Genomic DNA, 16,211 nt, shown 5'->3' with positions numbered 1-16,211 from the left:
AATAAAATCAGGCACCGTAAGACCCTTATTTGTTAACATTGAAAAATCTCAAAATTGACCCAAAATGGAATTATTTTACACATAAAGGCCTGTATTTTTACCTTATTATTTTCATATTGTAAGAATGTCTTTGCTGTAATTTTTATTTCTATTCATGAGCCAGAGATCATGTGTATTCTATCTACAAAAAGCAATCCTAGAAATTGATAAACTGAATGATACTTGATTTATTTACAGCTACTTTTATAAGAATTTTCAAGTTTAAACTCACTGTGTCAACTCAGATTTTTGGTGTATCAAATATTGTCCCTATAAGGTAATGTGTTGCTAATCAGTCTATTTATTCTCAAACAGGTTGCAAATACCCGCAATTCCATTATAACCATGTGGGCTCTAACTCCACCTCTTGTAGACCTTCTAGCAACCCATCTCACTCCTGCAGATCCTCACTTGGCACTGCATTATCCTGAGGTAGTCTTCGCTGCACGAGCTGTTGGGCTTTAGTGCAGTTAATTTTTTCTATGTCTTTGAGCATGATAGGCATTGACTCATATTGTGCATGTATCTTTATTCTTGCTATATTAATTAAACATTGTTGTAGAAAATGAATTTATAACTATTCTAGTTCCAACCATTTCCTGATTTCTCAAATTTAATTAATATTAAAACATTCTTTTCCAGGTTCAACATGCAGTCTTGTATCTTTTATACTCTCACTGTGCAAAACATTCACATTATGTGAGTTCCAGCACTTTGATAGTCGGAGCCTCTTCACCATTTGTTCCTCCAACAGTTTCTTCATCCTTTTCTGGAGGATCACCCGGAGGCTTCTCATCTGGATCGTCTACAAGTGAAAATCTTGCAACCATATTAATAACACTTACAACTGTCTTGAGACAGGTTAATATTTTGCCATTTACTCTTTTATGAAGGTCTTTGTAATTGTTTTAGTAAATGTTTCTCTATGTTATAAAATTCACACATAAATCTTTTTAGTATGATAGTCAGCATCATAAACAGAAACATTTGGAACAAGTTAGAAGTTTAAAGCCTAATCACTGTTGAACTTCATTATTATTTTTTCAATTGGTTGCATAAGAGAAGCATTGGGTTTGTTTTACAAATATAAGATGCTTAAATGAGTAATCAGTCAACTAGAGAATTGTAGGAGGAACTTGAAAAGAATATTAGTCATTTGGTCTTATACATACATACATACATATACCAAGGCACTTCTCCAATTTTGGGGGGTAACCGACATCAACAAATGAAACAAAACAAAAAGGGGACCTCTACTCTCTACGTTCCTCCCAGCCTGACAAGGGACTCAACCGAGTTCAGCTGGTACTGCTAGGGTGCCACAGCCCACCCTCCCCCGTTATCCACCACAGATGAAGCTTCATAATGCTGAATCCCCTACTGCTGCTACCTCCGCGGTCATCTAAGGCACCGGAGGAAGCAGCAGGGCCTACCGGAACTGCGTCACAATCGCTCGCCATTCATTCCTATTTCTAGCACGCTCTCTTGCCTCTCTCACATCTATCCTCCTATCACCCAGAGCTTTCTTAACTCCATCCATCCACCCAAACCTTGGCCTTCCTCTTGTACTTCTCCCATCAACTCTTGCATTCATCACCTTCTTTAGCAGACAGCCATTTTCCATTCTCTCAACATGGCCAAACCACCTCAACACATTCATATCCACTCTAGCTGCTAACTCATTTCTTACACCCGTTCTCACCCTCACCACTTCGTTCCTAACCCTATCTACTCGAGATACACCAGCCATACTCCTTAGACACTTCATCTCAAACACATTCAATTTCTGTCTCTCCGTCACTTTCATTCCCCACAACTCCGATCCATACATCACAGTTGGTACAATCACTTTCTCATATAGAACTCTCTTTACATTCATGCCCAACCCTCTATTTTTTACTACTCCCTTAACTGCCCCCAACAATTTGCAACCTTCATTCACTCTCTGACGTACATCTGCTTCCACTCCACCATTTGCTGCAACAATAGACCCCAAGTACTTAAACTGATCCACCTCCTCAAGTAACTCTCCATTCAACATGACATTCAACCTTGCACCACCTTCCCTTTTCGTACATCTCATAACCTTACTCATACCCACATTAACTCTCAACTTCCTTCTCTCACACACCCTTCCAAATTCTGTCACTAGTCGGTCAAGCTTCTCTTCTGTGTCTGCAACCAGTACAGTATCATCCGCAAACAACAACTGATTTACCTCCCATTCATTGGTCTTATACCAGTACATAATTAATTGTTGATTTTAAGACTTCTTCATTTCGATTTTTTTTTTCAAACCAGGAATGAAAAATGTTATAGTATTGTAGCAAATGTGAAATTTTTTGTAACAATGGAAATTTAAAAGCAAGTTAGACTTGGATTTACTTTCTCTAATTATTTTTATGCAGTGAGAACATTCTACTTGGAGAATTGATTGAAGCATTTACATTTGGTTATAGATATTATTTTGATCCTTCTAGACTCGTGTCAGTAATCCATACAAATTGGTTCAATTTTCAGAGACGAGTAACTGGAGGCAACATCATACAACTTTGTTTAGAGTGGGCAGCTGATGTAGTTCGAAGTAGTGAAACTTCTTTACCACAGCTGATGAAAAATAAAGTGTTTACTGACATGATTGATGCTGTGGTGCAGACTGGTTACCATCATCAAAATTGTGTAACTTCCTCTGTTGCTGCCTGTCTTTCAAAGATATTTACCACACTTCCACCCACTCAGGTATTTGGAAGTAATTTATTTTACATTTTATCACCATTAATTTAATATTTCAGCTAATGTGTGTCTGATTTGAGACTTAGTGTAAAGGTTAATTGGAGGGGGAATTCTTTTAATTTTTTTTTTTGGTTTTTGCATCCTCATATTTTTGAGGGATCTAGGAGCTAATTTTGACTTTTATTAACCAAGCCTTTTTCTGTCTACTTTTCAGATGCAGAGTCTAGATGAAGTAATAAAGCTTTGTCTTCATCATGTTAGCCATAATGACTCCAACATTTGTAGCGTCTTCCTTGATCTCCTAGCAAGATTACCTCTGAGTGCGGTTTCTCATGCTCTTTGCATGTCAAGCACTCAAGATGAAATGGAATATTCTGGAAATAAGGTTAGAAAAGCTCTTTCCCTTTTTATTAGGTACTACTGAGCACTCTTAATGATGTTATTTAAAGAGCAAAAGGATAGTTTTATGGATTGTAGTTATAACTGTATAAAGACGTGGACAAAATGTTTAGGAAGCATCCATGTTTCCATCTGTGGTAGTTGAGTCATCACTTCGCAGGTAATGCTCTTATATGCCTTATGCAAGGTTAAGACCAAATAACTATTATTACCGAACCTTTGATGATGCCATAACTTCTATATCCGGGCATTCCAAATGACTTGAGTTTACTTCCTTACAAACAATGACCTTTTTTTTTTTTTTTTTTGAAGTGCATGCAATTCACTTAGGCCAACCCATTATCCATTTAGTTGCTGTGGATTCAGACCGGGAAATAAATGCCCTTAAGACTTGTTTACTGAAGTTACTTTTCTAGTTTTGGGACCATAAAGAAAGTAAATCAATTCATGTTAGTTTTCTGAATTGTTTGTGCAACTTTATTTTGTAAAGTATTAATGCATTTGAATAAAAAATTTCATGTCAACATTGGAAAGCTAAGTAAGGAATTAGAAAAAAAATGGGGATGGAGTTTGGTTGTACAGTACAGTACCAGAGTTGCTTAACCTTTTTATCATTTTATCTACATTATTGTGCCATTTTTAAACTTTGCATTGTCTCTTTATATTAGGGTGATGGGTCTTCAAATGTGGAATTTGGAAGCTTAGATTCATCATCCTTGAAGAGTCTTGAACGACATTTTGTTCTGCGTTCTACATCAGGACATTTACCAACTAATGCATTCCATACCCTGATGACCTTCATCTTACATGTTTCTCAACCTAAGTAAGTATTTTAGTGGAATAGTAACAGTGACGATGATTTGTGTACAAGAGCTTGTAGTATGTTGGCCAAGGCACCAGCTACCCACTGAAATACTTTTGCTAGAGAGTTATTGGGTCCTTTGACTGGCCAGATAGTACTAAATTAGATCCCTCTGGTTATGGCTCATTTTTCAATATTAAACTTACCCGATGATCATATAGCTGTCAGCTCTGCTGCCCGACAGAAAAAACCTACGGGCGGAATACGCCAGCGATCGCTATACAGGTGGGGGTGTACATCAACAGCGCCATCTGTCAAGTAGGTACTCAAGTACTCGATGTCAACAAAGAACCAATTTTCTCTCTGTCGTGCCACTGGCAAGACCTACTAAATACGCTGTTACTAACTGGATTTGTTTTCACAACTATTTGGTGAAGTACACTATTCCAGTTTTGAGCTTTCGCTATGCAGGGGTTTTATCTTCATTTCAAAACTTGAACTCGTTTTGGATAGATTTTATTTTGGTGACAAAGAGAGTATGGACTCTCTTTCACTTTTAAATGGCCGACCCTTCCCTTAGACGGAAGTGTGTTTAGGTTTTTAGTAATTTTGCTTAACACGTTATAGATCTTTATATTTTATATCTCTCCGCCTTTATTAGGCCTCTTCGATTAACTTTCCTTTTATTATAAACATATAAAAATAAATTTTTATGTTTTGTTTATTTGCGACCTTTCCTTTTAGTAGGCGGTCCTAACTTGGAACCGAAGTTAATCAACGTTGAGCCCGTTATATCGTATTTAACCTTTAAAGAATTTAAAACTTTTTAAATTTAATGTTTTATGAAAGAATTTCTTTGATAGTCTCGTACTGTTTTCAAAGATGAACTAACGTTTAGTTTTTTAGTCTACGCAGTTGTTGACGTTCAGGACGTTCAACTTGCGCTCTATCGTTACGATAGAGAGAGAGTGTATCACGGTTTCACTTTGCAGTAAGAGTAAACCTATTCTAGCGTTTCGTTCATTCTTTCTTAGCTTAAATGGTTTAAATTCTAAATTAAAGGAACTTTTTATTTGGAAAACCTTTCAGTTTTTTCCTTTAGCAAATCACATGTTTTGACGATATATAATTGGGCTCTTCTCTCAGGTGCGAAATCTAGAGAGAAAGAGAGAGATAGAGACGGAGGGAGAGAGAGGAGATAAAACGTTTCGTTCAAGCGGGTAACGTTGTTCTCGTTTTACTCTCCTCCCTAGTCGCTGTAGGGGAAGAAGGTAAAACGTTTCTAGGGTTTTATTCTTGTTCCCAGGCTATGTGCGGTGAGAGATTGTAAACGTAGTTTATTTGATCTAGTGTTTAGTCTCTTTCCCAGCCACTGAATTCTTTATCTTTATATATGTTTTCTGTTGCATTATACGACTGTTTTCGCAATTACTACCTTTTAATGAAGGGTAGGATTGCGTGTTTCAGGTAGAAATCAGTAAAAGTTTCGATTTCAGTGAAATAAGTGCAAAACAGAAAATCAAAGTGATAAAGTGATATGCGCAAAGTGTTACAGTGTTGCGTCCGAGGGTTCGTCTGTTCGTGCCTGTCGTTCACCTAGTCCGGGACCTCTTGCAAGCTCCCAAGCCCAGGTATTAGGTTAACGTAAAATTATTTCTTTATTTTATTTAAATCAGCCTTGTTTTTCTTTTTAAGTTAAAGTATTTTTGTTGTTTGTTTACTATAGTGTTAATGTAAGTGGCTCTCCGATTGTTGAATAGTGTTTTTGTGCCTCCTCCTCCTCCTTTGTGTATTAGTGGACTATCGTTTTAACGATTGTTTTTTTTTTGCTGTGAGTGTTGATGAACGCTGGGAAGGTGATGAGTGGACATGGTCGACCAGTGAAGGCAGTTCGGGCCTTGACAAGCTCTCACCGACACTATTTCCCGTCTCAGCATTCATGGTGTCTTGGAGGACGACTTTGGCAATTACCTTCGCACTTCTGATGAGTGTTTAGCAGATGCTCTGTCATCTGCGACGGTAGTTTTCTGCTACTTGTTCCCGTCGGAGGATTTGTACGGGAATTGTGTCGACGCTGTTTCCCGACACTGAACCTTGATTTTACTGGCCTTATTCCTCCAGTCCAGCTGTGTACGAGTGTGAGAGCAAACTGGCTCGTGAGGTGATAAGTAGGGAGGCTGACGCCAGGTAAGACAAATTATCGTTCCTTTTGTGTAGGGAAGTGGATTGCCCTTCAGTGCCTGGCGTACAGTTGTACCCTTCAGTATAGCGGCTTGAGGAATTAAGTACGGCCTTGTGTTCAACTCTTCTGTACTTCACTTGAGGTGAAGTTATATATATTATTAATTGTCTAATTCTATATATACGAGTTCTATTGCTATGTTGTGTAACTGTTTACTGTAATTCTGTATTGTTTAGTGTTGTAAGATAGGTAGGAATATTAAGGTTTTCGTTGTTTTCATCTCCTACTTCCTTCTTCCTTTTTATTATTAGGTTATTGACTTTGGCTAGCTGTATTTTGGATCCACCTCGTTATTATTAAGTGTTTTCTCTCTTGGAATTTTCTCATGTTTAGGGCTTAGTGTAGTAGCTTTAGGTTATTTTCTTGTGAGTTCCCGAGAACCATTATTTGTTGTCTTGAATATGTGTAAGTGTATTTAATCTCACAAGGTTGATTTAAGTTATTGTTCTTATTTATAATAAATATTGTTAAGTTTTCTTGGGTCTTTGTTTCCGTCTTTCCTTATCACTGACGTATTTTTACCGACTGCAATCCATGAGAATTTAAGAACCTGCATTACAACCTGGTAGGTTGTAACAGTTGGCGACCTTGCCAGGATTGCACTCGGGTGTACTCGGTGGTTTGGTTGGCGGATCGGTGCTCAGTGAATTTACCAATATTTGTTATTGTTTAGTGTGTTGCCTTACTCCCCCTTTAATTTTGAAATCATGGGTGAATATGTTTTTGATCCCGCAGAATTTTTAGGATCAGCAGATTGTCTTAGGCATCTTCCTGTATTAAGTAAAGAGTGTTTGGTGAGTTGTGCTCGCTGGTTAGGTGTCCCACTTAGGGCTGCGAACACTAAGGCCCAGTTGTTGTTAGCTGTAGAGAGTAAGGTAGCTCAGGGTATGGCTGAAGGAGAGAATTTAGCTAGAGATTTTGACAGTGTTGATGATAGTGGTTCGGAGCGCGAGGATAGTGTGATTGACGATGTGAGTGTGAATCCAGGCCTTTCTTTGTTTGAGGACCCCCCTCGTACTGGAACTATTTTTGAAGGAAATGCTAAATTGCAAGATAAAGGTAACGTGTCTACAAACCCATTTGTTGTAGAAAAATCTGTCCCAGAGAATGTAGTTCCAGTGCAGCCTGTGTTGTCCCAAGAGGACTATGAATATAGATTAATTTGCAAGAGGATAGAGTTAGTGAAACTTGAGTTTGAGGAGAACGAGAAGGTGAGGAGACATGAACTAGAGATGGCTAAAGTAAATTTGGAGTTGGCTAAATTACAAAATGTTCCTAATAAATTGAGTACTCCTTGTGGTCCATATGTCGATAAATTTAATATAGGGGCAGCTTTGAAGTTAGTCCCTGTATTTGACGAAAAAGATGTGCCGGAATTTTTTAAAGCATTTGAACGGGTAGCTACCAGGTTGTCTTGGCCCGCCGAGATGTGGACAGTCTTAATTCAGTGTAGGCTGGTGGGCAAGGCAATCAGGGTTTATAATTCTTTGGAGGAGAGTGTAGCCCGTGATTATGGTAAAGTAAAGGCGTTGGTCCTCAAGGCTTATGATCTTGTCCCTGAGGCCTATCGTCTAAAATTTAGAAATTTTAGTAAGCATGCTTCTGTTTCATATGTTGAGTTTGCGAGGCTCAAGGAGGAGCAATTTGATAATTGGCTGAAGAGTCGTCAGGTAGTCTCTTTCTCCTCCTTGAGGGAATTAATGTTGATGGAAGAATTTAAGAAGTATTGTAGCAAAGAACTGAGGATATATTTGGAAGAGGTGAAAGCCGTCAGTCTAAGTAAAGCGGCTCAGATTGCCGATGAATTTATTTTAACCCATCGAGCAGGCTCCGGCAATTTTGGGTCTCAGGGTATAGATTTCCAGTCTGCCAAGCCAAATGATGGTAATAATAAATATAATAATGTAGCTAACAACAGGGTAAAGCAGTCAGGTGTTCCAACCTATTATAAGAATGAGAAGACTCAGGGAAATATTTCAAATGGAGAGCCCTCTAGATTCTTCTCCAAAAACAGGGTAGTGTCTGGTAATGTGAGCAAAGGTAATGGGACCTGTTTTTGGTGCAATAAGCCTGGACATTATCAAGCTCAGTGTAACGCCAGGAGGAGGTATCTGGAGAGAAATAATAACAATATTGACAATCCTATATCTGTAATAACAAATAAGTCTATTCCTAACACCCCCAAGGTTGAGAATCCACCGGTAGCGGAAGGTAGCAATGTGAATAGTAGTGATGACAGCAATGTAAAACCAACTGGTAATAGACCTTCATGACTCTATGATAAATATATATGGCCTGGTAGACTGGTTACGAATTCAGGAATTCTAAAGGTAAAATTTTTGCGAGACACAGGGTCAGCTCGTTCTTTAGTATTAAGGGAATCTTTAAATGGTTTAGTTGAATATTCAGGGAATTATGTGATTCTGGGAGGTTTCCCGAATACTGTGGTTTCAGCTCCATTGGTGGAAGTTGAATTATCATTCCCTGGATATAATGAGGTAACAGAGTTGGCTGTGGTGGAGAAACTCCCTATTCCAAATATAGATGGTATTTTAGGAAATGACATGGTAGACCATAGGGGTCTGGAATTATTCCCTATTGTGACTGTGAATGCTTGTCCTGTGACGGTGGTGACTCGGGCCTCCGCTAAGGCAGCTGATTTGATAAATGGTGATGACTTAGATTTAAGTAGTTTAGAAGTAGAGTTAGAAAGGCCCGGGCCAGTAGGTAGTCCTAGTAGTACTAGTAATATCTTGCAACTTGATTGGGACCGTTTAACGTTTATTGAGGCTCAGAAACAAGAGTTTGATTTTGAGTTGGGTGACACAGCCGATTTAACTAAACCGAGGTTTTGTGTAATGAAAGGTTTGTTATATCGAATTAGTCGTCCATCTACACATGATCTGAACAAAACTTCTCGAGTGGAACAAATTGTGGTTCCCTCACAATTTAGGGAGTCTGTTTTGAAGTTGTCACATGATGATTCTTTTTCTGGTCACTTTGGAGTATTTAAGACGTTCAAAAGATTAGCAAAATGTTTTTGGTGGCCAGGATTGAAATCATTTTGTTAGTAATTGCGAGGTTTGTCAGGTGATGGGAAAGCCCAATCAAGTGATCCCTAAAGCACCTCTAAATCCCATTCCTGCAATTGGGGAACCTTTTGTGGAATTGGTTATAGATGTGGTGGGGCCTTTGCCCAGAACAAAGACTGGGTTTACTCATCTCCTGACCATCATGGACCGAGCTTCTAGATTTCCTGAAGCATTCCCAATGAAAAAGATAACTTCCAATGCAGTATTTGAGAAGCTTGTTGAATTTTTCTCCCGATACGGACTTCCTCGTAAAATTCAGACCGACTGTGGGACGAATTTTACGAGTAAGGTATTTAGGGGTAAGTGTGCTGAACTGGCCATTCAGTGCACTACCAGCGTACCTTACCATCCCGAGAGTCAGGGTGTGGTGGAAAGATTCCACCAGACACTTAAATCAGTTTTAAAAAAATACTGCTATGAACAAGGAGAGGATTGGGAGAAGGGACTTCCCTTTGCTCTCTTTGCCATAAGGAACCATCCAAATGCATCTACAGGTGTAGCTCCCTTTGAGCTGATCTATGGGCACAAAGTACGTGGTCCGTTGGAAATTTTTCATGAATTGTTATCATCTGGGCAGAAAAAGGAACTTAATGTGATGGAATTTGTAGAGAATTTACGGAAAAAGTTAGCCATTGCGTGGAAATTTGCAAGAGAAAATTTGGCTTCCTCCCAAGTAATCATGAAATCAAATTTTGATAAGAAAACCAAGGTGCGATCGTTTGAGCCTGGGGAATTGGTATTGGTGTTGAGTACAGACTCAGACAATTTCCTTGAGCCAAGGTATAAGGGGCCCTGGAAGGTTTTGAGAAAATTGTCTGAAGTGAATTATGAAATTGAAGCCCCCGGGACCAAACGAAAGTGCCGGGTCTTTCATATTAATAGATTAAAATCTTATATTTCAGGTGGTAGGGATCCTTTAGCTATAGTGTGTGAACCTGTGTCTGTAGAAGTAGAGTCTCCAGAGGATAACTTTGAGGACTTGGTTGGTCAAGTATCTTCTGATGCTCTCTTTAATAACGTTCAAAATCTAGAGGTTTTGAAAAGAGAGCTGGACCATCTGGAAGTTACCCAGAAAAGGGACATTATTAATTTAATCTGTTCTTTTCCAGAAATATTTCTTAGTTCGCCAGGTAGGACGAGGTTGCTTCAGCATGATGTGGATGTGGGCAGTGCTTCTCCCGTAAAGCAGAGTCCTTATCGACTAAATCCAGTGAAAAGGGACATAGTCGAGGAGGAAATAAAGTATATGCTGAAACATGACCTCATCCAACCTTCGATAAGTCCTTGGAGCTCTCCGATAGTTTTAGTTAAAAAGTCTGATGGAAAGTACAGAATGTGTGTGGATTACCGTAAAGTTAATGCCAGTACCAAAAATGACTCTTTTCCTTTGCCTCGCATTGACGACTGTCTCGATCAGATAGGGTCTGCAAAATTCATAACCAAGTTGGATTTGCTGAAAGGGTATTGGCAAGTGCCCCTGTCTGATCGAGCCCGGGAAATTTCCGCATTTGTAACTCCCTTTGGGCTTTACGAATGTAAAGTGATGCCCTTTGGGATGAAAAATGCTGCATGCACCTTTCAGAGGCTTATGAACAGAGTCATTTGTGGGTTGAAAGGCACTGAGATTTATATTGATGATTTAGTTGTTCACAGCAATGATTGGCAAACTCATATAGTAAGATTGAGAAAAGTGTTTGAAGCTTTGAGGGATGCCGGTCTTGTTGTGAACTTGGGTAAGTGTGAATTTGGTAAAGCCAAAGTGTGCTATTTGGGTCATGAGGTTGGTTTGGGTCAGGTAGCCCCTAAACAAGCCAATCTCGATGCCATTTTAAATTTGAAGAGGCCGAGTAATGTCAGGGAAGTTCGGAGAGTCCTTGGAATGACGGGTTATTATAGAAGGTTTGTGCGAAACTTCTCGGACATTGCTCAGCCGCTTACTAAGTTATTGGAGAAAGGACAGAAATTTGCGTGGTCTCCTCAATGTGAGGAGTCTTTCATTAAACTCAAGCTGGTGCTGATATCAAACCCAATATTAATATCCCCTGATTTTCAGAAACCTTTCATTATCGCGGTGGATGCTAGTGATGTGGGCATTGGAGGTGTTCTCTTTCAGAGAAATGGGGCTGGAGAGGTACTTCCCGTGTCTTACTTTAGCCGTAAACTATTGGCAGCAGAGAGGCGGTATTCAACTATCGAGAAGGAGGCCTTGGCCTTGGTTCGTACTTTGTTACATTTTAAACCCTATGTGACCAATTTCTCCTTCCCGATAGAGATTTGGACTGACCACAATCCTCTAGTGTTCATAGAAAGGATGAAAGGGTCCAATCAGAGAATTTTGAGATGGGCTTTGCAGTTGCAGGAATTCACTCTGGTTATAAAACATATTAAGGGATCGGAGAACCGCATTCCTGATGCCCTTTCTCGTATGTAATCTTGGCTTTTGTCCCTCCCTCGCCCTTCTCGTGTCTTCATGGGGTTTGTATAAAACTATTTTTCCATAGTAAAATCTAATGGCCAGTATGGGTGTGCGTATGAGTGAGTCCTTATCTTAGAGTTTAGTTTATATGTAGGTTTGGTTAAGTCCGTTGTTTTTGTATGTTCAACCTTAGTAAGGTCTATCAATTTTTTTCCTATTATTTTGCACTCGTTGGAGGTATAGTTTAGCCTTTAATTTAAGAGTCCCATTTTCTGATTTGGTAAGTCTTCTTCGTGAAGCTATGTGTTTTTTTTTTTCTTTTTGGCATATGTATTGTTATATTTATAACTTCTTTTCAGGTTTTGTATTTCCGTAACATTGTTAATTAATTTTCATTTCAGCATTTTTACAGTATTTAATTTTGAAAAAAAAATGTATTCTATGTGAATAATTTTTTTTGTTTTGGGGGAGGAAGGTATTAGGTTAACGTAAAATTATTTCTTTATTTTATTTAAATCAGCCTTGTTTTTCTTTTTAAGTTAAAGTATTTTTGTTGTTTGTTTACTATAGTGTTAATGTAAGTGGCTCTCCGATTGTTGAATAGTGTTTTTGTGCCTCCTCCTCCTCCTTTGTGTATTAGTGGACTATCGTTTTAACGATTGTTTTTTTTTTTGCTGTGAGTGTTGATGAACGCTGGGAAGGTGATGAGTGGACATGGTCGACCAGTGAAGGCAGTTCGGGCCTTGACAAGCTCTCACCGACACTATTTCCCGTCTCAGCATTCATGGTGTCTTGGAGGACGACTTTGGCAATTACCTTCGCACTTCTGATGAGTGTTTAGCAGATGCTCTGTCATCTGCGACGGTAGTTTTCTGCTACTTGTTCCCGTCGGAGGATTTGTACGGGAATTGTGTCGACGCTGTTTCCCGACACTGAACCTTGATTTTACTGGCCTTATTCCTCCAGTCCAGCTGTGTACGAGTGTGAGAGCAAACTGGCTCGTGAGGTGATAAGTAGGGAGGCTGACGCCAGGTAAGACAAATTATCGTTCCTTTTGTGTAGGGAAGTGGATTGCCCTTCAGTGCCTGGCGTACAGTTGTACCCTTCAGTATAGCGGCTTGAGGAATTAAGTACGGCCTTGTGTTCAACTCTTCTGTACTTCACTTGAGGTGAAGTTATATATATTATTAATTGTCTAATTCTATATATACGAGTTCTATTGCTATGTTGTGTAACTGTTTACTGTAATTCTGTATTGTTTAGTGTTGTAAGATAGGTAGGAATATTAAGGTTTTCGTTGTTTTCATCTCCTACTTCCTTCTTCCTTTTTATTATTAGGTTATTGACTTTGGCTAGCTGTATTTTGGATCCACCTCGTTATTATTAAGTGTTTTCTCTCTTGGAATTTTCTCATGTTTAGGGCTTAGTGTAGTAGCTTTAGGTTATTTTCTTGTGAGTTCCCGAGAACCATTATTTGTTGTCTTGAATATGTGTAAGTGTATTTAATCTCACAAGGTTGATTTAAGTTATTGTTCTTATTTATAATAAATATTGTTAAGTTTTCTTGGGTCTTTGTTTCCGTCTTTCCTTATCACTGACGTATTTTTACCGACTGCAATCCATGAGAATTTAAGAACCTGCATTACAACCTGGTAGGTTGTAACACCAGGGGGAGAAGTAATGTCGAACGACTTATGGGTTCCTCAGGCCTTGATCAGCGAACAGACGTTTTTCCCTCCGTGGTTTCGGGCGTATCTACCCAAGATCGCCCCACCCACACAAAGACGAGAGAGCCCATTTACTTCTCGTCTGCGGAAGAGGTTTCTCGTAAGAAACCTTGGACCAAGGTCTCGCAGCTTATTAAGTGCAAGTCGGTCCCTTCCGCGCAAGTCCAACGGCCCAGGTGTAGCCACTGGGTCAGTTCGGACTCGCTGCAGTCATCCGACGACTGCACACCTCCCAAGAGAGGCAAGGTGGTACCGCAACAGGCAGTAACTCCGTCTGTTGCCGCACCCGCTGTTTTAGACCCTCAGTCACAACGGACAGTAGCTCCGTCTGTTGCCGCTTTTGTAGACCCTGAGTGGTCTTTACTGCAATCTATGCAGACTCAGTTAGCTGCGGTTATGCAGGAGTTTCGTGCGGAGAAGGTTAACGCTGCACCCGTTAGCCTACAACCTGCCACGGTTGTGCGCCCAGCTCACGCTGAGGCTGCCTGCTCCCACACTCCGGCTGCGGAGAGGTTGGTGCTGCACCCGTTAGCCTACAACCTGCCACGGTTGTGCGCCCAACTCACGCTGAGGCTGCCTGCTCCCACACTCCGGCTGCGGAGAGGTTGGCGCTGCACCCGTTAGCCTACAACCTGCCACGGTTGTGCGCCCAGCAGACGCTGAGGCTGCCTGCTCCCACACTCCGGCTGTGAGAGCTCCTCCACCCATGCGCAGTCGACCCTGCCAGACGCATGCTGACTCCCACAGACGCACGGAGCACTCCGTTGCCGTGCGTGAGCTACCACAACAACAGGAGGGTGGAGTTAAGCTGCCGTGTTTTGACACGGTGCGTCAGCCTCCGCAACCCACTGTGGTTACCGCCACTCACCCGCAGCAGACTAGTCAGTCAGGAGTTGAGGCTTCCCCACACAGCTTTGGTTGTTGCCAGCTCACAGACTGTCAAGCAGTTACATGACGTTGCCTTCTGGTCTGCTACTAATGCACCAGTGCTGTATGTCCTCACGCACCTGTTGTGGTTGACAGTTCAGTTTTTTGACAGTTCACAGACTGTCAGGCAGTTACATAACGTTGCCTTCTGGTCTGCTGCTAATGCACCAGTGCTGTATGTCCTCACGCACCTGTTGTGGTTGACAGTTCAGTTTTTGACAGTTCACAGACTGTCAAGCAGTTACATAACGTTGCCTTCTGGTCTGCTGCTTATGCACCAGTGAGACCCTCACTGAGATAACCTAGCTTTTCTCGGACAAGGTTCCTGTGGATGAGAAAGTGCTGTTCTCCCTCCTACTGATATTCCTTTGAGGACTCTGTCATTTGGAGAGGAGCCTTAAGCTGCTTAGCCTCCTATGGACTTTAATTAAAGCATAACAAGGCTTCCAGGGATGGTAAATGGTTCCGCTTCAGTCGCTAACCCCGTCTGTTGCCACACCTGCTCCCGTAGACCCTAATGGGCTTTGCTGCAAGACATGCAGTCCAAGCTTGTGTCCTTGATAGAGGACTTTTTACGGAGAAGAACCTTCTGGCCAACAACCTTCCTACCGGTTGGTTGTGCGCCCTGTTGACACTGAGGTATCCTTCTCGCGTCCGCCAGTTGAGGTGGTTCCTCCACCGATGCGACCCAGTGTGGGTTGCCAGTCGCACGTTGACGTTAAGCGACGCTCGGAGGTGGTTGTTGAAGTGTGTCACTAGGAAGACGTTCAACAACCAGCAGAGGTGACTTGTTGTGACGCAGTGCGTCAACCTCAGCAACCCGGTAGGGTGTTGACTGCACAACCCAGACAGTCTAGACAGTTTCGGGTTGACGCTGTACTTCCTCGCGTCCCCATGGTTGACAGGTCACAGACTGTGCAGCAGTACCATGATATTGCGTCCGGCTCCGTCACGCATCCACCAGTGCGACCGGATTCAGCGAGTCAGACGTTGGCCACTCCGTTGCCGTTTCCTCATCAGTTTCGGATAAGGAACCCTCTTATGAGGACGTTGCTGAACTAGACGATCAACCCCCAGCCCTGCTATCCATCCAGAAGATGCTGAAGAAGGAACGCTGCCCTGTCAGGCTGTGGATGAGTCTGGTAAGGACACTGTCATCCGTGGTTCTTTTGTGTCACTTGGAAGACTACACCTCCGTCCTCTTCTGTATCATCTAGCTTTTCACTGGAAAAAGGACAAGACGCTAGAAGCGGTCTCGATCCCGGTTTCCGGAAAGATAAAGTCTGGTCTGACTTGGTGAAAGGACTTTATCAACCTTAGAAAGGGTCTTCCCCTGACTGTTCAGACTCCCAACCACGTTCTCTTCTCGGACGCATCGGACGTAGGCTGGGGGTGCGACATTAGGCGGTAGGGAATGCTCGGGATTATGGAACTCGAGTCAAAGGACAATGCATTTCAACTGCAAGAAGCTACTGGCAGTACGTCTGACCTGGAAAAGCTTCAGGTCTCTCCTTCAAGGCAAAGTGGTGGAGGTGAACTCGGACAACACCCGGCTTTGACGTACATCTCCAAGCAAGGAGGGACCTACTCTCTGACATGGTACGAGATCGCAAGGGACCTCCTCACCTGGTCAACAGGTCTAGACTTTTCACTAGTAACGAGGTTCATCCAAGGCAACTTGAATGTCATAGCAGATTGTCTCAGTAGGAAGGGACAAATAATTCCAACAGATTGGACCCTCCACAAGGATGTATGCAAGAGACTTTGGGCCACCTGGGGCGAGCCAACCATAGATCTCTTCGCAACCTCGATGACCAAGAGGCTCCCAATAGTT

The 16,211-nt window shown here is 41.5% G+C and overlaps 1 protein-coding gene across 1 annotated transcript in view; it reads left to right on the top strand.

Moving 5' to 3' along the window:
- The window catches only part of nonC (serine/threonine-protein kinase Smg1), a 357,997-nt gene that overhangs the window by 101,686 nt on the left and 240,100 nt on the right, over positions 1-16,211 (top strand). The window contains 5 exon segments of the mRNA XM_068344859.1: positions 355-471; positions 682-900; positions 2,560-2,778; positions 2,987-3,157; positions 3,840-3,994. Of these exon segments, the coding sequence (XP_068200960.1) occupies positions 355-471; positions 682-900; positions 2,560-2,778; positions 2,987-3,157; positions 3,840-3,994 (881 nt within the window).

This window comes from Palaemon carinicauda, chromosome 21 (genome assembly GCF_036898095.1).
Source record: "Palaemon carinicauda isolate YSFRI2023 chromosome 21, ASM3689809v2, whole genome shotgun sequence".
Lineage (NCBI taxonomy): Eukaryota > Metazoa > Arthropoda > Malacostraca > Decapoda > Palaemonidae > Palaemon > Palaemon carinicauda.
The sequence above is the reverse complement of the archived record's forward strand: the minus strand, read 5'-3'. Positions and strand labels throughout refer to the sequence as shown.